The following is a 23,715-nucleotide window of genomic DNA, read 5'->3' on the forward strand; positions in this document are numbered from 1 at the left end:
AAAAATAGGCCTGAATTCTAAGTTATTTTCTAATTTCATTCTACAAGAAATTACAAATCAGTATACACACAAACTGACAATTTCTAAGGATACAGTGAGAACATTCAGAATGATCACCCCAAGTTACTGCACGATCTTCAATAATCAACCATTAAATCATTTCATATAGTCTACAATAATGGATTAATACATTTCACAAAGACTTTCATCAAGAACTGGAGTGATCTACTTAACCTTCAGCTAGTTATGACAAATTTAACTACAGAAAAACCATATTTCTCCAAGAATTCCTATTATTGGCTTCACTGTGATATATCTTTTAACTTTATAGTTAAAATAACTAAGTATCTTCTTAACTATCATCGAAAAAGCCAGGCAATATAGTCTGTTATCAATTAGCTACTATGTGACTGGTAAATAGGAAAGAGATATCAGTACAAATAAAATTCATCTTAGGCAAGTTATTGAACATCTCTAAGCCTTAGTTTTCTCATCTGTAAAATGGGAATCCTAATGGCATAGGGTTAGATAAGGTATAAGGTTTGTAAAGTGCCTAGCACACTATCTTATACATATAATAAGCTGTCAGTAAGCATTGGCTGTGTTAGTTTTTGTAATCAGTATAAAACCTAGGTGTTTCGGAAAGAATTTTCTATGTTTGTTGCCTTATAACTTTTTAATGTAATTGAAAAGTTGTCATAAATATATTTATAATCTGCTTTCTGTGCTTAGAAAAGAGTAAACTAGCACTGTTACTTTCTACATAGTCTATTTATTTAAACAAGAAGTTTATTTAAACAAGACACTTAAGTTGAAGGAAAAACTATAGGATTCATTTCTTGTAGAGTAATTTATCCCTATTTAAAGACAGATTGCCCTACGTATAATAGCTATGTACAAAAAAGGTATAAAATTGTCCTTGGTTTTACAATGATAAATGAAAAACATTAAAATTCTCCAATTTTCCTTGCAACAAGGTATGCAAGGATTTTTATGTTGTTTTTTTTTTTGTTAAACAATGAGAGCAAAATAACTTGCTGAGTATACTATCCCATCTCCATTTGATGTCGATCAAAACATACCATTGACCATTTAGTTAAAAAAAAAAAATGCAATATGCTTGTGCACATACACCAGTTACTTTATGTACAGTAGAGGAATGGGGAAGGGGAAAATGAAAGAGTAGAGAAACTATATTGTAGTAGTCAGGATGTGGTGGAACCAAGTTGCGGTTTTCTAATTGAGAAAGTCTTCTTGGTCTGGAGGAACAGAATTCTGAAGTAAACTAGCAGGTTCCCTTTTTAGTAGATACCTCCTGTCTGCTGCTGAAACACATCAATTGTATCTTCAGCCTCCATTTCCAACTGTGCAGGTGTGTCTGTTTCATTGATTGGCTGCCCATCAAATCAGAATCTGATCTGCCTCATTGACAACCCCTGTTGTTCATAATAGGCTTTCATTAGTTTACTAAGTGGTGTATGCCTCTTAAACTGCACCTGAGAACCATCCTGCCCCACCACCCTCAAATTTATATGATCGTTGTTCTTAGTCTTGACTCCTTCCGTCTGCTTTCATTGGCCATGGCGAGCGCTGGAGTCTCCTCAGCTGCCTTTTCCCAAACCAGGTCTGCCCTGTACGGGCACAGGAGCAGCGCAGAAGGAGGAGCGGCAGCCCTGGAGGAGGGAGAGGGCCCGCGCCCCTCGTGAGCGCCCTCCCCCACACCCTGCGTGCCTACATAATCTTTTTAAAAACACGCAAGCTATAAACAAAAGTGGAAAGAATAAAAATACTTAAGAACTCTACTTCATTGATAATTATCGTGTAGATACTTGTATAATAACTGCCATCTCTTTTGCATTTATTTTAATACTCTGTCTATAAAAATAAAATAGGTGATTTTAAAATGTAAAACTAAAATAGCAAAATTACATTACTATTCTTTTTTATTTCTTAGTATTTTTAATTTTAAAAAGTCAACTAACTTTTAAAAAACCTTCAGGAACTGAAAATATGTTACCTTTATGAATAAGAGTGTTTGAAAAATTATGTGAATTGTCCTTAGCTAGACAGTCTCTGGTCTTATAGTCATCTAATATGAGCTAATGTAAAATCACAAACGCTTAAATTTTATTTCATCATTTATAAGTTTATAATTTCAAAATTGTACACAATGCATCTGCAAATTGAAAGTTTGGTAAAATCTTAGAAAAGTATGACAAAAACCTATGATTTTATGGTACCTAAGCTTTTTCATTTCTATCTGCAGTCTGATAAATACTGCATTTAAATCATTTAGATGGAGGCATATTAGTAGCAGCTATATGAGAGAAGGTAGTTTAACACTGGAAAATAAAGGCATAGCTGCTGTAGCATAATATATGCATACCTAAAAATCTTTGTAGTCTAGAATAGCTGCCCTAAAAATAATAGGCCTTAGAGAAAAATAGGGCTGGGAGAGTCTCATAAAACCTATGTATGTTTGTAACCAGAGCATAAAATGTTTGTGTGAGGCAGGTTAGCATGGCAGGAGGTTATCTCAAGGAATAAAATACGAAAAACAATATGTGAACGCTGGGGTGGGGAAGAGGAACTTGTAACCATTGTAATCAGCCATGAAGGTGAGCATGGAAGGAAGCGCAGCCTGCCTTGAACCAAGAACTGTGCAAGGCTGGGAGCATAAGTCTCTAGAGAGGCCCCCTCCAGCCCGCCAACCACACACAGATACGAAGTGTAGGCATTCATTTTATATTTTCTTAAAATACAGATTAAAAAAACTCCTGCTTGAGCAACAGCTAAGCTCAGAGCTTTTTCCTTTCCTGCTGAAGTTTATAATTCTATATTTGCTATATTTGATCCCGTTGCCTAAGAAAAACTATTTTTGAATGAATAAAAATTTCATTTGAACTGATATCTCTTTCCTATTTACCAGTCACATAGTAGCTAATTGATAACAGACTATATTGCCTGGCTTTTTTGATGATAATTAAGAAGATACTTAGTTATTTTAACTATAAAGTTAAAAGATATATCACGGTGAAACCAATAATAGGAATTCTTGGAGAAATATGGTTTTTCTGTAGTTAAATTTGTCATAACTAGCTGAAGGTAAAGTAGATCACTCCAGTTCTTGATGAAAGTCTTTGTGAAATGTATTAATCCATTATTGTAGACTACAAGAAATGATTTAATGGTTGATTATTGAAGATCGTGCAGTAACTTGGGGTGATCATTCTGAATGTTCTCACTGTATCCTTAGAAATTGTCAGTTTGTGTGTATACTGATTTGTAATTTCTTGTAGAATGAAATTAGAAAATAACTTAGAATTGGGGCCTATTTTTCTTACAGGATTTTTTCTTAGTACACTTTTATTGATGTATATATATACAGTATATATAGTTCATATATAGCAAATATAATGTATTTTTATATAATATACCATATATATAATATATATTAGATTTTTTTGTATAATATAGACCCCTATGTATATCATTATGTATATTAGTTAAAATATAAACTAGCTAAGAAAACATGACGTTTCAGAGCTGTAGGAAATTTTTTCATGTGAAAATCATGTAGTTTCATTCAGTTTCTTCAATAAATTTTTGAGCAGACACTGCTGGGTGCTGAGGATACAGAGGTATTCTGAAACAGATATGGTTCATACTGTCATGGAACTTTATATATAGTCTGTCAGGTTAAAGGCTTTAATCATATCTCAGTTTTTAGATAATTCTTTATTTTTAGATAATTAAATTATTTCTGTATTTTTTTTCTATTTTAAAAACTGTCGTAGAAAAATGTTTATTCGTCCTAAAAGTGGATTGGCATTAACAAGTTTTTCCCCAATGTATGAAAGTTTCATTTATTTCTAATTAAATTTTTATTAAAACTTGGTCTATATGAGACCACAAGTATGGACGTATTAGAATATTTTACTAAGAAGCCAAAACCTTCATTCTCATCTTCATTTCAAAATTCTTTAGCACTGTTGTATATTATTTGAATTATTAACAATGGAATGGGTTTTTAAAATGAAATTAGAAGTCCTAGAAAATTGACAGTAGTATAGGTCTCAGAAATGGTGTCTGTGCCTTCTGTATGATATAGGATATAAACTATAGAGTGTGTAAGTAGCTGAAAAGATACATAGTGCAAGCTGTTGTGAGCTCTGTTTTCAAATTTTGAAGCCAGTACATTGGAAAGAGACACACTTTATTTTGTTTCTCTCTATATGGTTCTGTCATTGGTCTGTTCTTTAGTCATTAAGGAATAGGGAATAACGAGGAGGAGGTGGTAGCAGATATCTTAAGCTAGGCTCACTTGGTAGTTATATATACCATGACTGAAAGTGGAGTTATATATATACCATGACTGAAAGTGGAGTTATATATATACCATGACTGAAATGGTTTACTAGGTCTTCTTGAAAAAACTCATTTAAATACTGAATGACAGACTTTGGAATTTGACTAGAGAACTTTGAAACTAAAAGCATATAAATATATTTTCCAAGTCTGCGTTAGGCTATCAGATTTATATATGTGGATACATAAAAAAACTCAGCAAACTTCATTCCAATTTTTAGACTTCCTGGATGCTAAACTACAAGAATATTCTCCTTTTGAAATACTATAAATCATGTCTTTTCCTCTAGGAAATGGCAGCAGTGTCAGCGTTCCTTCAGCCAGGAGCACCCAGGCCATACCCTGCACATTATATGGATACAGCAATCCAGACATACAGGGATATCTGCAAGTAGGTGACTAGAATGTTTATGTTCTGTCCGTTTAGAGGTAAATTTGACATTTATATGGTTATTAGATAGAAATGGTTCTTTGTTTTTTATGCTTTAAACTTAAATAAGCTCCCAAATCAAGTTAATATAGCCATAGATAAGGTGAGATGATCTTTTAAAACTAGGGTTTTACTACATTTTCCTTTCCTTTCCAATTTTGTTTGGATATGTGGTTAGGAATTTGTTACATGTAATGTTGAGGTTATTTGTTCTATTGAGGGTGATTTATATTTTGGGGACATCTCTAACTTTAGCTACTGTTAAGCCAGGAGTTAGCTAGCTTGAACTTTCCTTGTTAAATAGGCAAACACAGAGATTTAAATAATGGTTCAGGGAAGAAAATGAGAAATGTTTTGTACACATAGTGAGTTCTGTTGAAACTCTATGGGAGTTAGAACTTACCACCTGTAAAGGAGACTGTGAACTGGTCCAGAGAAGGTGTCATGGTATGCTTGAGGAACAGACCTTGAAAGAAAGGTGGTTGGGAGTTGATAGCCATAAAGACATTTCAGTAATTGTGATTGGCAGGAACAATGTTTTGGATACAGCATTACTGCTGAAAAGGAATAGAGCCCTGGCTAGCTAGGTTAGAGGGTTTGTATATATGGAAAGGTGTTTTGAGAGAAATCAGCGTGGGGGAGCATTAACTCTCATTATTATTTTTAGGCTGTAGTTAAGATTTATGTAGTAGTAAATGGGGGAGTTACTGTATATTTGAGTAGAGCCTTGACATAATAAAAGTTATTTTTCAGAAAGATTTTGTGTGTGTGTGTGTGTGTGTTTTTAAAAATTTATTTATTTATTTATTTATTTTTGGCTGTGTTGGGTCTTCGTTTCTGTGCGAGGGCTTTCTCAAATTTTGGCGAGCGGGGGCCGCTCTTCATCGCGGTGCGCGGGCCTCTCACTATCGTGGCCTCTCTTGTTGCGGAGCACAGGCTCCAGACACGCAGGCTCAGTAGCTGTGGCTCACGGGCCTAGTTGCTCCGCGGCATGTGGGATCTTCCCAGACCAGGGCTCGAACCCGTGTCCCCTGCATTGGCAGGCAGATTCTTAACCACTGCACCACCAGGGAAGCCCCAGAAAGATTAATATGACTTTTCTATGTAGAATGGATGGGTTAGAGTCAGAGACACAAAGGCAGTTTTGTGTCCTATAATGTTGAAGTAGAAGTAGTAGTCATAGCAATGTGTTTACAACACAACACTAGTAATAATGATTAACATTTGTTTAGTGCTCAGCATTTACCACTATGCCAAGGTAATTTACATGCTCATTTAATCTTTACAACAAGCCTATGAAATGGTGGATACTATTATTATTCCATTTGATAGACAAGGAGATTGAAACTTAAAGAGTTTAACTTGCCCAAGGGTATGCAGTTAATAAATGGTGGAGCCAGTATCAAATCCTGCCCTTTGTATAGAATACTTTGTATAATCTGTTTGAGAATATATTTGGAGTTTCTGGCAGGAGAAACAGCCTTCTGTGAAAGAGGAACCTTTGAAGGATTCCGAAAAAGAGAGATTCAAAAGGTAGAAGAACTATGAGAATGAGGCATTAAGGAAGCCAGAGCAGTAAAGTCCTTTCTCTGAAAAGATTTTCCTTGTCTTCATGAAGCACAGAGCTTTTGGAGAGATGCACATGGAGTGATGCAAAAGAAAAGTGAAAATACCAATTGACCCAGATAGCCAAATAAGCCATGGCAATCCAGTTTTGTCCTCCTGTTCATAGCAGACTATATGCTTTTTCTAAATACATACTTAACTGACATGCGTTTACCTTATAATCTTTTTTCTAAGTTACCATAATTGGTAAGGTTTATCAACAATTTAATAGATATTTTGGGATAAATTAGAAAACACTGCATTAGTTATACATATCAATTTTAAGAAGCTCCCTGGTCTCAGAAATATTAAAATGTAAATAAATTTTCTTGAGTACAGGAAATACAATATTACTTTTGCAATGCCCTTATAATGCCAGGCTCCACTTTTTAACTGATGCAATCCTATTTATCTTTATACATTTCTTTTTTGAAGCTTTCCCTTCCCTCCTTTATCTCCCCAAATCATAATAAAAATCAGTGGTACCCTGTTTATTATCTATTTCATGTCAGTTTCTGCTTTCAGATAGGGATTGTGTCATAGAAACACTTGAATCTTTAGTAATTCCACTGCCTGACACAAATGACTTTTTAAAATCTTGCTTTAATAAACAAATTAATATAAAGTCCTGAACTTGGTAGCCTGTGACTTCATAGCTGATCACAAGGGGAAATAGCTGAGGATAAAAATAAAACAATTGTGTTAAGATTTGTAAAGTTTACTTAAGAAGAAGATTTAAGAACTGAGCACATTTGAGCATATTGTAGTATGTGAGTAGGTACTGGCAAGGAGGAGTTAGTCTTTTGTATTCATTAAAACATTCTCAGATATTCAGATATTTTTTTCTAAAAAAAATCATGATTTGTAGAAAGTTTATGGCAGATCACTACAGTAATTTTGAAAGTAGTGAATTGTATTTTTAAACTATCACTGTTCAGAATGACCTTTAAGTTAGTAATCTTTGGTTGTAATTTTAAGGTCAAGTGGTATATTTTTGTATAAGAATTAGAAAGTAAAATGAGAAAAACTTTGCTGCTACAGTTTACCCTTGAACAGGATAGGTTTGAACTGTGTGGGTCCATTTCTTTTTTGGCCACGATGTGCGGCATGCGGGATCTTAGGTCCCCAACCAGGAATTGAACCTGTTCCCCCTGCAGTGGAAACGTGGAGTTGTAACCACTGGACCGCCAGGGAAGTCCCACGGGTCCACTTATACATGAATTTTTTTCAAGAAATATATACTACCGTACTACACAGTCCAAGGTTGGTTGAATCCATGGATGTGGAACTGTGGATACCGAGGGCCAACTGCATATTTTTGACTGCACTGTTCAGTGGTCAAGTGTATTTCTCAACAAAAGGATTCCGTCTTGTAATTTCACAGTAAAAAATATTTTCATTTATTTTTATTATTTTCAAGAATAAATAATACAGCTCTAGATTTTTGATAGTAGTTGTCCACAAGAAAAATCAACTGATTTTGTGTTTTTACAAAGAAGATTTTGCTCAGTAACAGTCAGGCAACACTGGCTCCATGCTATCTCCAAGTGAAACATCTCACTCAATAGTACTAACCAGAGAGAAATTGCCTAATTATTCCTAAAAGTAGTCAGTAAAATGAAACACACATAACCAGAGTTTGCAATAAGGAAGGAAAAAAGAAATCTGGGTGAAATGTTTATATTCCTTTATGTCTGAAAGCAAGTTTTGTTAACTAACTGCTTATTCAGAGATACGAGTTGGGTTCTAGCTTTTTTCATACAGGAAATGTGACTTTGTATTGTAGTCTTACTACAAAATTATACAATGCTAAAAGTTTTGATGAGTTATGAGAATTCTTTGAAGTTTTTTTTTTTAACGTTTTTTGGTAAGTAGAGAACAAGGACATGGATTTCTTTTTACTTAAAAACTAGAATTGGAAACTTCTGTTGAACACATGTTTACTATGATGTACTAAAATATTATTGTAGTGCTAATTATATTTTTCTTGCCTTTTTTTCTCTAGGAATATGGTATTGGCTGAAAGATGTGTATTGCTCAGTGCTGAAATCTTAAAAAGCCAAAGCAAATATTCAGAGGCTGCAGCTCTCCTAATACGGTTGACCAGTGAGGTACTAAAACTGTGTAGTATTTGTTCTAATTAGTACTGTTTCATATTTTTTTAAAAGTGTTTCTTTTTTCTTGAGAGGATATGCAAAACAAAATTAGAGGGGTATCTCTCTTTGGGAATTTATAACCTGGCTACTTTAGTAATTTGTTGAATTAATTTTAATTGCAGTATTCTATAAACTGAATTTATTTTATTTACAGATTTTAAGCCTGCATGATTATTAACCACAAACATGCACTGTATGTCTTCTATGAATTAGGTTTTGACTTATGGATAACAATATTTAAAGCAACATGCATATACATCATTCCTAATATAAAATTGATACTTTAAAAAGTAATTACTCAGGAATTTTTAATTTTGTTTTCATTCATATGAACTTGTTAAAAAATCATCTTACGCATTTTTTTAAATTTATTTATTTATTTATTTATTATTTATTTATTTATGGCTGTGTTGGGTCTTCGTTTCTGTGCGAGGGCTTTTTCTAGTTGCGGCAAGTGGGGGCCACTCTTCATCGCGGTGCGCGGGCCTCTCACTATTGCGGCCTCTCTTGTTGCGGAGCAGAGGCTCCAGATGCGCAGGCTCAGTAATTGTGGCTCACGGGCCTAGTTGCTCCGCGGCGTGTGGGATCTTCCCAGACCAGGGCTCGAACCCGTGTCCCCTGCATTGGCAGGCAGATTCTCAACCACTGCGCCACCAGGGAAGCCCCCATCTTACGCATTTTTTAAATCTATATTATGAATATTTCAAAAGGGAGAAAAAGAAATTCACTTAAATAGTTGCTGTTGAAGGTTTCCAACAGACATTAAGTTGCATTGACTATAGGCTTGTAAAGAATGGCAGTAATTCTTTGTAAGTATGGTTAAAGACATGTTTTTTAGATGAATGCTCAAGAACAGAAAAAACAAAATCAAACACCCTTGTGTTTATATTAATGTTCCCTAGGGTTTTAATCCTTGGACCATTGTACTTTTTTACTTCATACATGTTTTAGGTAATCTATTTACAGTTACGATTTTCACTCTCAAATCTGTCTCCAGCCCTGGCGTCTCCTTGAGCTTTAGATTTGAATGGCCAACTGCCTTTTAGACTTAACCTACTTGAGTGTTTCCAATGCACCTTTGAGTCAACATAGCAATAACTAAACTTCTACTTTCTTACCTTATAGATCTTGATCTTAAATTATAACCAGCCAGCTCCTTATTTGCTCAGGGCAGAAACTACTTGAGATGTTCCTATATTCTTCTATACTGTCAGTGACACAATTAGGGGATTTTTAATCAATCAATTAATTAAATAGGCTGCATCGGGTCTTAGTTGTGGCGTGCAGGATCTTTGTTGTGGCATGTGGATCTTTTGTTGCGGTGCGCAAGCTTCTGTCTAGTTATGGTGTACGGGCTCTAGAGTGCGCAGGCTCGGTAGTGGCGGCATGTGGGCTTAGTTGCCCCACGGCATGTGAGATCTTAGTTCCCTGACCAGGGATCGAACCCATGTCCCCTGCATTGGAAGGCGGATTCTTAACCACTGGACCACCAGGGGAGTCCCAGGGGATTTTTTTTTTTTAACTTCTTAAACATGTTTTTATGTCTTCACATATTTTACTTCTCTCTCTTTCTCTTTTTAAAATCCCTCCTATTACTGTCCTGGTTCATGTCCTTAATGTCCTTCTCTTGGACTTTGGCCCTTTTCCTCTTTCTTCACCTTAATTTAGTAGTCCTGATATCAGTCATATCCTTCAGATATTTGTATGTAGTACCCAGGTTGTTCTAAGTGTCTCTGTCCTGTCCTCTCATATATGCTCTGAGACCTGACTTGTCATATTATATTGGAAATTATATTTAAGCTGTAAACTTCTTGAGGATAGGGAACTGGGTTGCTTTCTACACTTTTTTTCTTTTTTAATTAATTAATTTATTTATTTATGGCTGTGTTGGGTCTTCGTTTCTGTGTGAGGGCTTTCTCCAGCTGTGGCGAGCGGGGGCCACTCTTCATCGCGGTGTGCGGGCCTCTCACTATCGCGGCCTCTCTTCTTGCGGAGTACAGGCTCCAGATGCGCAGCCTCAGTAGTCGTGGCTCACGGGCCTAGCCTCTCTGCAGCATGTGGGATCTTCCCAGACCAGGGCTCGAACCCGTGTCCCCTGCATTGGCAGGCAGATTCTTAACCACTGCGCCACCAGGGAAGCCCCAACTTTCTACATTTTTATCCCTAGTGCCTAACACTGGGCTTGACACATGGTATATGATTTACAGATGTTTGTTGAACTGAACCATTAATTATTCTAAAAAGGTTTCTGTCAGTTATAACTAAGTAGGCTAAGGGATGATTTTAAAAATATTTAATAATTGATACTGCATGGACACTGACCAGTATGAACAGTTGTCAAACAGAAACTATTTGTTAGAGCTGAATATAGGTTCTTGAGTGTGTTGATGTTCTGTATTATAATAAATAATCTTAACTTGGGTTTGAATATGTTGCTGAGTTTTTCAACCTAGGGGTTATCAGTGAATGTAAAAGGAATTTATGGTTTAGGAGCTTGGAGTAAAATTTCTTTAGAGCAAATTCTTCCGTCTGCATTGTAACGTTATTATTTTCTTTCATTATTCTTTTTTTTTCCAACTCTTTGTTTTTACCTTTCTTTTTCAAACCTGGATGATTTATTTTGTCATGAAATTCTAGGAAATTTATCATTGTCATTTACTGCTTTGGGGTGACAGATGGGGATGAATGCGATATATTTCCCCAGAAATTGTGATTTTCAATGGCCTTTTCTACTATACCTGTCAGATATTTCTTTGAGATAACTTGAAAGTAGAGACTGCTAGGCATAATATGTCTAAGATTATTAAATTTTAACTAATAATTTGTATTTATTGTAATTTTGTTAACTAGAAAGGCTGTATGAAGTGAAAAATGTACTCATCCTGAGGGTAGGGAACTGAGTTACATAGTCTTGACATTCATGAATTGTTTTTCCTAGATTTTTGTTAATACCATTATAGCAAAAGATAGCTGTGATGAAAAGAGTTGTGCTTTGACTTTATTTTTTGCACTGTAAGTGTATGGGCAAGTGGGTCTTATTCTTGTGTTATGCCCTGGCATTTTCAGCATGGCAGAGCAAACCCAGTTTAGTGATGAAACATGTCACATTTAGTAGCACATAGGTAGTGTGTCTAAATTTGGTGCTTAAAACATGGTGCTTTCCCCCTCCTTGTGTCTCTGTTTCTGTGTTGAACATTTATTCTGGTCATATAACCCTTTTTGTCTGTTACTCCATTTAAATACAATAAATCAGCTTATCAAGGATATAGTAATAGCACCAGTTTTTTGTAAGTTTCTCCAGCTTGGGAGGAACTGTTCCTGTGGTAAGTCGTTCAGCTGCTAGCACCTTTCCTGTTAATTGCACAATTAGGCAAAGAAAAAAAATCTTAGTGCCATGCCATCCTTGAGATTTGATTCAGTTCAGGTTGTGCAGCGGGTGCCTTTTTTCTATGGAAGTGTTTATGGAAACCTCTACCTCAAATGATTTTTTCCCTTATATTTATCTTCATATTTTAAGTTAGTGTTGCCTTTTCAGCTTTTGTTAAAATTATATCTTGGCTGTGGGCAAAGTTCACAGGCTGGAGTTCTTGTTGAAGTGGTATCATGGGGTTTTTTCCTTAGTTCCTTATAGAGCATATATGATAGACTTGTCATAGCGTGGATGTGAACTAACACTAAAATAAAATTTTATTCTTCAGCTCATTCAAAGAAAGCCTCTGCTTTCTGGATAAAACTATCACTTTGTGAAATTCTTCCACTTTTCTTCCTTCAACACAGATGGCAGTTGCCATTCTTTTCAGGGCCATTTTTTGGTTTCAAAGCAGTGTTTTTTTTCTACTTTAGGTGTCACTGTAAGACAGGACCTAAACGAAGAACAAAGGCTGCAGTGAGATATGAGTGCAGGGTCTTTAGCTCTGCAAATCGATTCTTTCTCAGCAAACAGTTTTACTGGATGCAGGGGGCAAATTTTGCTTCAGCTAAATTAATATATGCTGTGGACTTCTGGGTCTCTCTTGAATTGGTCAGTCAAATTAAAGTTCAGAATGCTGAGGGTTTACTGTGCTGGTTCTCAATTGAATTGTACATTAGAATCATTTACACACCATCAAAGATATCTAGGGTATATTCCTTGTTTTATTCAGAATGTCCAGGATTGCAGCCCATCTGGGTTTTGCAGGTTAATGAAGCTTTGTAGGCAATTAAAAAAATGTTTTTATGCTGTGTGTGTGCATGTGTGTGTGTGTGCGTGGGTGCATGTGCATGCTAAGAATAAACTTAAGAAATTTATAGGACTTAAACTGACTCTATTGAGAAACCTAAAATTCCAAAATAGAAGAAGTAATTAGAGGGAATCTACTAGATATTAAAATGTATTATAAGGCTTTAGAAATTAAAACTGTTTACAATGATAAGACTAGACAGAGTAATGGAATAGAATGAGAATTTAAATACTACATATAATTAGCTGTCATTTTGTCATATTAGTGGGAAATGTTAGGTTATTCACTGAATGGTATTGTGACATCTAACTAGCTGATTCCTATCTTATTCATTACATGATAATATAATTATAGCTTGATTAAGTTATAATATGAAAAAATGAACAACCTGGAAGAATATATGGGAGAACATTTTTTAAAATCTAGGAATGATAACATTCTTTCTTAGTTTGATACAGTATTTTGAAGTCATAGAAGCAAAGATATAGTACGTTTGACTACTAAAGAATAGACTCTTTCATGTCAAAACTGGGAAATACTATTTGCAAATGTATGACAGAGGCCTAATATTAATTAAGTGTACAAAGGGCTCTTACAAACCAGATAATCACAAAAACCCATTCACAAATGGGCATAAATAGGCAATTCGCAGAAAAAGTACAAAGACACTTAAACATATGGAAGATGAACAGCCTTACTATTAAAGAAATGTATGTTGAGGAACAAAATGTTATTTTTCTTTTATGAAAGTGATAAAATTTAAAAAAATGATTTTTGGCTGAGTGGAAAATGAACTCTTATTCTCTTATGGAAATTTTTACTGGTATGGCTTTTTTTGTACCAGTTTGGCTATATTAATTGGAATTTGAAGTATATGCATAGCTTTCATTAACTCAGCACTTCTACATCCAAAAACTTGTCTAATAAAAATATTTGTATAGTTACCGAAAAATCTTTTTGTAAAGATGTTTATTGAAGCATTTTTTGTAGTAATTAAAGTATGTGGCAGTATTAAATCAATCAATTGGAGACTGTATTAATAAATTATGGTACATTTATATAATAGAATACAATGTGGCTTTAAAAGAAATGAGAGATGTAGATGTTTTGGAAAGAAGTCCATGATATTAAGTTAAAACGCAAGATAATATCTGTATAATACCATTTATGCATAAGGAAGTATGAGTATTAAAAAAACTGTTGTATTTAACATGTAAGTACAGGGAGGGAGAGAGAGAAATGACACAAACCAGCACCATGTTGGTAATGGTAGTTACCTCTGGCAAATTGGATGAGGAATGAGGTGGGAAAGAAAGATACTCACTTTTTTTCTTCAAACATTTATTCTTTAAGGAAAAAAAGAGGCTGTATTTAATAATTTTTTAAGAAGAAAACATTTTCCTAAAAAAATAAAGAAGTAAGCTCCCTAGCTTCCCCAGGTAATTCCGATGCAAACCCTTGGTTAAGAACTGCTTTTGTTAATTGTATATTCCTAATTTTCCTACTCACTAGCTTTTGGATTTAGTTAACTAAGAAAATCATCTGATCATTTAGTTTTTGTTATGAGGGGGTTGAAATAGATTAATAATATCTACCATTTACTGAATGCTTTCTGGAGTGTCTCCTCAGATCTTTTTCCGCTCTAATATAATTTTATGATTGCTACAGAGATAGTTACAGTAATCAATGGTCTATGAACACTTTTTGATGTAACTATAATTTGTTGAAATTATTGCATTTAAAGTCAATGTTTTCTGTTTTCAACTTTCCCTGGGGAAAATAATGGCAGCAGAACACATGGAAGGGCATGGTAAGTTCAGCTTGAGAATAGCTGAAAAACTAGAGAAAGTTTGGTGAAAATGTTGTTGATGCTTGATCAGCAACCTTCAGTACTTTCTCAGTTATTTGTAAAGTGATGATGGCTCTGTCATTTGAAAGGTTGTCCTTACGGGTGAGGCTATAAATGTAGTATGTGGTTTTTTTAGACTCTGTTGTAAGTCAGTTGAAGTGGAAACTAATTTGAGTTGTACCATTTACTAACTAATATGCTAACAGTAGGTGATAATCTTTGAAGGGGAAACCTTCTGGACTTTTTAATGCAAATCAGTCATTTTGACCCTCTTGAGCTAGAGCAAAAACTGAGAATTCCTTTTAAGTACAGTAAAACTTGATAGAGGACAGAGTAGTAGATTAGATTATATCATGATCTACACACATTCTATTTTTCCTTTTTTCTTGGATGGATGGACGTATGCTATTGTATGGCACAGATCAGTTTCCAGAAGAAATTAGATTGGTGTGAATCTATTTTTTTCTGTACTCCATTTTCTGGTTTATCTTTAAATCAGTATACCTGTATTAAATTCCCAGTTTATATTATTTTTTGCCATTTGAAAAGAGATTGCATTTCTTCACAGATTTATTACATGGGGCATATCATAACCAGACATTTGGCTCTATGAAAAGCAAAAGGAAATATTTCATGATAGAGACTTTTTTGAACTTTTTTTTAATTTGGCTTATTGGAAGAAAGAATCATCAAGACTGGATTGTCTCTTGATCTCTGCCCTCAGATACTCCTAAGTTAAATATTACGTATGCTATATATTATTTTAAGAAAGTAAATGTTTTTTCACTAATTACCTCTTTACTTTTAATTTTGTGAAATTAACCTTCTTTTTCTTTAACATTCAATAGGATTCTGATCTTCGAAGTGCACTTCTTTTGGAACAGGCGGCACATTGCTTTATAAACATGAAGAGTCCCATGGTTAGAAAATACGCGTTTCATATGATACTGGCAGGCCACCGGTTTAGTAAAGCAGGGCAGGTGAGTGCATTTGCTTTAAAAAGAAAATAATTTATTTATTTTAATTTTTATTTGTTATAATTTGTTTAGTTTATAGATGTATGTTATTTGTCAATTTTTTTTAAAAATAAATTTATTTATTTATTTGTTTGTTTGTTTTTGGCTGTGTTGGGTCTTCGTTTCTGTGCGAGGGCTTTCTCTAGTTGCGGCGAGCGGGGGCCACTCTTCATGGCGGTGCGCGGGCCTCTCACTATCGCGGCTTCTCTTGTTGCGGAGCACAGGCTCCAGACGCGCAGGCTGAGTAGTTGTGGCTCACGGGCCCAATTGCTCCACGGCATGTGGGATCTTCCCAGACCAGGGCTCGAACCCTTGTCTGCTGCATGGGCAGGCAGATTCTCAACCACTGTGCCACCAGGGAAGCCCCAATTTGTCAATTTTTTGATTTCAAGTTCTAAAGATGGAATTAAATTTTGTTCTGAGGTAATGTGTTATATTGGTAAGGACATGAGATTTGGATTTAGACAAATCTGAGTTTAAATCTTGATCTACTCACAACTTGACTTTTTAAAGTTATGTCTTTGAGCCTCCGTTTTCTTTTAATTTATAAAATTTGGAATTTTGCCCCAATTTTTGTGAGGTTAAACTAAATCATATATGTGAAGGCCAGATATACTGCACTTAAGTAATTTTAATTCTTCTTAAAGGCGATTAAACCCTCCCTACTTCAACTCTGGTCTTCTATTTTCTCTCAGAATGTCTCTTAATGGTATTTACTAAATATTTAATGGGTAGCAATCTTCTGTCTCTTGTCCCTGGGAGCAGTTGGGTTGGAAAAGATCTTTATTAATTTAGAGAGATTCTCTGGCCCCAGTTGTCCTTTTAAGCGTTAGCTGGAGGGACCTTTCTAGAGGCAGTTACCACTTTCTAGAGTGGTAAAAGCAGTTGAGATACGGTGGTTTACTGTAAATATAGATAGAAGTGTGGATTGAGTAATCATCTCTATATTCCAGGGACTTTGCTAGGAGCTGAGCTTACACCCGTAAAACTAACATGTCTTGTCTCTTAAGGAATTTTTTAATCTAGTCAGGGAGTGTGAGGATTTTTTTGAATTTAGTTAATAAGAATTTTTATGAACATACATTTTTCAAAGTCTGCGATAACCAGAACATGCCAGTGTTGTAAATTATATGTTATTTCAAAGATACAAAGAAATAAAGGTGTTCTAAAATTATTCTCAATTTCATGTAAGAATGCCATGATTTTTAAAAACCAACTTTTCAAGATTTGGGTTCCTCCCTCTATTTTTGGAAACTGGCAAGTTAGAAAATATGTGACTTTGCTTTATATTAAATACAAAACTGTAAAAATATTTATAAAATTAAAAGTCTTTATAATAATTTGATGTACTTTATGTATTAGAATTTCTCAGGCTCTGAAGTGGGGAAAAAAAATAAAAAAGCTCTGATTTTTCACAGCTCTTTTTCCATAGTAAGTATAAAATGCATCTGAAACATACTATTCCATTGTTTATCTTTGCTTAAAAGTGTTATTCAAAAATCTACAAAATGTGTTAAGCATGTGGTTTCCTTTCCTTAGAAGAATAATTATATGCCCCATTAGGAATGATTGTGTGTCTCTCATTAAAAATAAGTTATCCTTTTTCCACATCTTTGTCCGCTTTTGTGAATGGTTTCATTTGTGGTTATGATGTCATTGGATCTTGTATTTACCTTCTAAAAGTACAGGGCATATTGCTTCTAGGAAATGTATATCAAGTTAAAAATGGCTACATTGTGGTAGGTTGACATACATTTGCTCTCTGGCCTAATAATCATCTTTAGCTGTAGTTATCTCATGGAGTTAATGATTCCAAGGTAGGTTGCTGCTTTGTGACCACTCTATACCTTGAACCCAGGGAATCGCTTTCTCAAGTAGTGGAAACTTGAAAATATAACTGGTAATGAAGACCTATTGGAAAAGCAAATATATGTCCCATTGAAGTTTGTCAAGAACAGTATCTTCCTTGGAAGATAGGGCACACATAGGGCATGTAATTCTGACTGAGGCCAGGTTGTTTCTGAGAAGCACCAACTTTTTAATAACATTTCCATTAAAAACAGGTGTGTGTATTGGGAGGGATGAGTGAGGAGCATAAAGGAGATTATATATATAGTAATGTCATTTCTCAGTCCTCTCTGATTGTGAGTTCATGTTGAATTACTTGTCCCCAGAAATTTTTTATAATTCAATTTTTTCATTAAGAATATGAACACGTATAAGGTATTTAAAGTTAGAGAACTGACATTATGAGAGACTTTTACAGTTAAAAAAAAAAATTAAGAAAGTGCTGGAGAAGGTGTTTGTGCCCAGAATACCCTGGACAGTCTTTCTATTTTTTACTTCAAAAGACAGACTTTAAATCCTTGTTACCTCTTAAATCTCTTTAGATGCTTTTTCAAGAGATCCTAAAAAAATGCACTTGAACGTGACACTTTTAGATATGTTTGTTTCTCTGTATCTCTCAGTTTTTAAGATTCAGTAGCTGTGTTCCTTTACTAAATGCAGTATGGAGATTGGGTTTTTTGTTTTTTAAAGAAACATCACTTAAAAATTATTTTGAAATAATCTCAAACTTATAAAAAAGTTACAAGCACAGTTCAGAAGCTTTTGTTTACCTGAGCCATTTGAGAGTTGTGTACCTGGTGCCCCAGTACCCGCCAGTACTTTAGGACATATTTCCTGTTTCTTAGAAACAAAATTTTTTCTCCTGTATTACCATAAAACAACAATGAAAATCAAGAACTTAGTACTAATACAGTACTACTATCTAATCCTTAGACGCCATTCAGGTTTTGATAGTTGCCCCCTAAATGTCCTTTATAGTGAAGGATCCTGTTCAGAAGGATACTTTGACTTTTATGATATTGACACTTTTGATGATTATAGGCCAATTATTTTGTAGAATGTCCCTCAGTTTAGGCTTATCTGATGTTTCCTCATCCTGAGATTCAAATCGGGTATCTTTGTAAGAATATCACAAAAGAGAGACTGTTCTTATTGCATGCTATCAAGTGGCAGATGATTTTGATTTGCTTTCTTTATCTCTTTTCAAGAAAATATTTCCTAAAAAAATGAACAATTCTGGTTAAACATGGTACAGAATTTGTAAATCTGCCCTGGAGGGAGGAGTGGTTACAAGAATTTAGTCTGAAGCAAAAGGTTAGGTGGAGAGAAGGCTTTTTCTTGGTACCAAATCCCATTTTTAGAATGGAGGTTGTCTGAGTTCAGAGGGTGGCAGTGATATGTAATTAAAGCCAAATATCTGCTCATGGGTGTGGCAGGATGCAGCGGTGGGCAGAAGAAAAGGATGCCAAACTCTATCACTACCAAACAAACAAGACCAATAAATATATGTACATACTTACACCACATACTCATATATGCAGTATTAGCACACACATTGCTGTTCAGCCCAGTGCAGTGGTATAGAGAGCTGACCATAACAAAATTTAGACTTTACAAGATAGCTCTCAGCTACAAGCTAACGACAAGTCTCTAACTCATTCATGACTCCATGTGCTACTGCTCTGGAAACTCCCAGATGGTTTTTCATGAAGTCATTATTAGCCCTGACTTCTTAGACTTCTTGCCCTTGCACAGAGCAGCTACTTGTTTGCTTCAGGACCTCTTGGTTTTTAGCAGTAATTGCAAAGGGGTTTTCATAAATGTTAGTTTCATTTTCCTCATCATCCCAGTGTCTGTTAGAGGAAGAACTGATTACCAGTTACTTGATTTCGTGTGTGTGTGTGTGTGTGTGTGTGTGTGTGTGTGTGTGTATTTTTTCCAGTCCAAGAGAAATTTGGATTGTAATACTTTGTTTTGTATATTTTCTTACAGAAGAAACATGCTTTACGCTGCTATTGTCAAGCCATGCAAGTTTACAAAGGAAAAGGCTGGTCTCTTGCAGAGGATCACATTAACTTCACCATTGGACGTCAGTCCTATACTCTTAGGCAACTGGACAATGCTGTGTCTGCTTTTAGGCATATTTTAATCAATGAAAGTAAACAATCTGCTGCTCAGCAAGGGGCCTTCCTCAGAGAATATCTTTATGTTTACAAGGTGAACACTGATTTTCAGGAGTGGATGTTAAAATTATATTTGTCATTATTCTCAGCAAAAAGCACATTCAGTACTAGCTAGTAGGAGTCTTATAAGTGGTTTTATTGGAATATATGCAATTATCTGTCTTAATATGGCAGGATAGGCTTTTTGGTCATAGATCTGAGTTGTGTTGCCCTTCCACAGTTCTCATAAAAGAGAATTTTAATATTCCAGTAAACATTTGTATCTGTACTTGGAATCTTAAAAAAAGAAAAGATGCCATGAGCTTTCTGGACTGTTTCTTCATTATATATTTTTGAATTATAACTGGTTTTACAGTATATTGGGTTATCTCCCCATTTGGAAAGTACATTCCTCTCTTTTTCCTATGAAAGATAAGGAGATACAGATCTGTGGGAGGTAGATAGATAAATTTGATGTAATGCAGAAAAATTAATAGGAAGAAAAAATATTTCACTGAGACAGGAGGATAGTAACTTTAAAGCATTGTTTTGTGGAAAAATGGAAAGTTGTAATTTTTTCCTCAGGGTCCATGAATAGTAAATATTTTATCTGTCCTGCAAAATATAATTACCCTTTTATACTTTATTAATTTGAAATCATATGGGTAAGAATTTTGGCAGATAGGATGCTATAATGAGTCCAGGTAAAAAACATACAAAAATAAAGATGTGGTACATATATACAATGGAATATTACTCAGCCATAAAAAGGAATGAAATTGGGTCATTTGTACAGACGTGGATGGATCTAGAGACTGTCATACAGAGTGAAGTTAAGTCAGAAAGAGAAAAACAAATACTGTATATTAATGCATATATGTGGAACCTAGAAAAATGGTACAGATGAACCAGTTTGCAGGGCAGAAATAGAGACACAGATGTAGAGAACAAAAGTATGGACACCAAGCAGGGAAAGCGGTGGGGTGGGGGAGGGGTGGTGGTGGGCTTAAAAAAAAAAAAATAATAATAATATTTGGAGGTATAACATCCAGAGAGAAGTAACTAGCAGAGTAACCTTAGGGAGATTCTCTTGGACCACAATCAATGATATCTAAAGTTCTTCCAAGTTATAAAATTTTATGACTCTAAAATATTAAGTAAAACTAGTAATTAATATTCTTGTTTAACATGTTTTTAATATCTTGTGTATTAAAAAATGAGGAAGTACATTTTGAAGATAACGAAGTTTTCTCAAAAACTGTTCTTTTCTTTGGTATTTTTCCTAGAATGTAAGTCAGCTATCACCAGATGGTCCTTTACCGCAGCTTCCTTTACCATATATTAACAGTTCAGCAACACGGGTTTTCTTTGGCCACGACAGACGACCAGCAGATGGTTAGTAAAGTTTAATTTGGCTTTGTTACCTCTTGACTTTTTTTTTTTAAGTTTTTTCATCTTTTTCCATTTAAAAAATAACGTGTAGTTGTTAAAGAATATTTGAAAATAAACAGCAATACCATATCATCTATCATCCTGCTACCTGAGCTACTACTTCGGGGTTTTCCTTCCAGCTTTAAAAACTAAAAACAATAACAACAAAATAGCCGTACTTATAATGACTTTTCTTATATAATATAAAGAATTCTCATGTTATTACATAATCTTGATAAACATTTTTAATGGCTGTAAAATATTCCATTCAGTGCATATAAAGTGTTGTAACATTTGCTTGTTATATAGTTTCCATCTTTTTGCTTATATAAAATCTAAGTTGTAATAGACATTTTTGTGGATAAAACTTGTCTTAACATTTTATTATGGAAAATTTCAAATGTACACAGATGCAGTGAACAGTTGCCAATATTATGCTGTTCTTGTTGTAAGACTTTTTTAAAACATAGAATTATTTCCTTAGCATTGAGCCATAGAATGGCAGTCCTGGGCCAAAAGTATAAATATATCAAGGGTCTTTATGCATGTTAAAGTAAACTTTGTAATTTTAAGCCTTCTTAATTGGAGCTTAATATGTTTCTTTTTAAGAGCTAATTTAGTAATTTATTTAAACATTTTTATCAGGATGCTTATAGCAGCATTGTTTTTAGTAGCAAGAAAAGTAAAACAGCAGGGAATGAATTGATAAATTTTGGTACATTCACATAGTGGTTTCATGGATAATACCTACAACATAAAGCTGAGTGAAAAAAGTTGCAGAATGATGGCTGAAATGTAATTCCATTTATATAAATTTCAAAAATGTAAACCAACTCTATGAATTGTTTATGTATACACTCATTTGGTAAGGTAAAAAAAATAAAAAATATGAGTGTGAATGCTATACTTCAGCTTCAGAGTAGCTCTGGGAAGAAGTGGTACCAGTGGAGGAGATGAAGGAGAGTGACAGGATTGGGGAGGGTGACATAGAGGACATCAACTCTATCTGTAACATTTATTTTATTTTTAAATAAAATTTGGGATCATATAACAAAGTTGACATTTGTTAAATTTTGATATACAAGTATTTGTTATATTATTCTCCATGCTTTGTTCGTATGTTTGAAATACTTCATATAAAATTGTAGACGACTAGGAAGATGTGTTCTTTCAGAGTCAGAAGAAGAAAAGCATCAATATTATAAGTTAAGTTCCAATTAGGCTAGAATTAGTAAGAGGATATTTTTCTCTCAGATAATTGGAAATAGGCAAGAATGGTATATGTGTTTATTTGGATACCTTAGACTTTTATTTTAAATATATTTCATTTGAGGGCAGGTGTTAATAAATATGTATATTTAATAGTGACACTTTTCTTTTTTCTTTTTTTTTAAGGTGAAAAGCAAGCAGCTACTCATGTAAGTCTTGATCAAGAATATGACTCTGAATCCTCTCAGCAATGGCGAGAACTTGAGGAACATGTTGTGGCTGTGGTCAACAGAGGAGTACTTCCATCCAACTTCCACCCCACAGAGTACTGTTTGAACAGTTATTCAGATAACTCAAGATTTCCGCTCACAGTTGTAGGAGGTGATATACTTGAATTTCTTTTTAAAAAATATTTATTTATTTATTTATTTATTTATATTTATTTATTTTGGCTGTGCTGGGTCTTAGTTGTGGCACACAGGATCTTTAGTTGTGGCACACAGGATCTTTATTTGCAGCACACAGGATCTTTAGTTGCAGCTTGTGGGATCTTCTTAGTTGTAGCATGCGGACTTCTTAGTTGTGGCATGCATGTGGGATCTAGTTCCCCGACCAGGGATCCAACCTGCATTGGGAGCGTGGAGTCTTACCCACTGGACAACCAGGGAAGTCCCTTGAATTTCTGTTCATGGTTTTTTTGGGGTTTTTTTCCCCACATCTTTATTGGAGTATAAATGCCTTACAATGTTGTGTTAGTTTCTGCTGTACAACAATGTGAATCAGCTTTTACTTGTTTTGTTTACAGTGTATTCAGGATAATGTGGGTTTTTTTGTTTTTTTCTTTTAATTTAATTAATTAATTTATTTGGGCTGTGTTGGGTCTTTGTTGCCGCGTGTGGGCTTTTTCTAATTGTGGCGAACGGGAGCTACTCTTCATTGCTGTGCACGAGCTTCTCATTGCGGTGCACGGGCTTCTCATTGCGGTGGCTTCTCTTGTTGCGGAGCACGGGCTCTAGGCACGCGGGCTTCAGTAGCTGTGGCACGTGGGCTCAGTAGTTGTGGGTCGTGGGCTCTAGAGCGCAGGCTCAGTAGTTGTGGCGCATGGGCTTAGTTGTTCCGTGGCATGTGGGATCTTCCCGGACCAGGGCTCGAACCCATGTCACCTGCATTGGCAGGCGGATTCTTAACCACTGCGCCACCAGGGAAGCCCTCAAGATAATGTTCTGCATGCCAAATATGACTAGAAGTTGGGGGTGCAAAAGTAAATTGAGTACTCATAATATAGTGAGTTGCATTTATAAAACCATGCAGTGGGGGCTTTAATACAGGAATATGCAATGTACTTTTGGAATATAGAAGACAGAATGACATTCTTTGGTACAGAGAAATTGGGGAAATCTTCTTGAGAAGGTAATTTAAAC

General features: G+C 34.9%; 1 protein-coding gene and 1 pseudogene across 11 annotated transcripts in view; one reads left to right on the forward strand and one right to left on the reverse strand.

Annotated features, from left to right (window-relative positions):
- TRAPPC8 (trafficking protein particle complex subunit 8) overlaps positions 1–23,715 on the forward strand; it is an 89,330-nt gene that overhangs the window by 25,712 nt on the left and 39,903 nt on the right. For all 10 annotated transcript variants that reach the window (XM_082354184.1, XM_082354176.1, XM_082354180.1 and 7 more), the window contains 6 exons: positions 4,659–4,759; positions 8,409–8,514; positions 15,477–15,608; positions 19,485–19,709; positions 20,941–21,049; positions 22,481–22,675. In XM_082354184.1, the coding sequence (XP_082210310.1) occupies positions 4,659–4,759; positions 8,409–8,514; positions 15,477–15,608; positions 19,485–19,709; positions 20,941–21,049; positions 22,481–22,675 (868 nt within the window). The remainder of the gene's footprint in view (positions 1–4,658; positions 4,760–8,408; positions 8,515–15,476; positions 15,609–19,484; positions 19,710–20,940; positions 21,050–22,480; positions 22,676–23,715) is intronic.
- Positions 304–1,847, reverse strand: LOC309611264 (small ubiquitin-related modifier 2 pseudogene; annotated as a pseudogene). Its single transcript has 2 exons — positions 1,830–1,847; positions 304–1,565 (listed from the first exon to the last, which is right to left on the reverse strand). The product of its transcript is annotated as a small ubiquitin-related modifier 2 pseudogene (transcript).

This window comes from Balaenoptera borealis (assembly GCF_965194805.1).
Source record: "Balaenoptera borealis genome assembly, chromosome: 14".
NCBI classification, from domain to species: domain Eukaryota; kingdom Metazoa; phylum Chordata; class Mammalia; order Artiodactyla; family Balaenopteridae; genus Balaenoptera; species Balaenoptera borealis.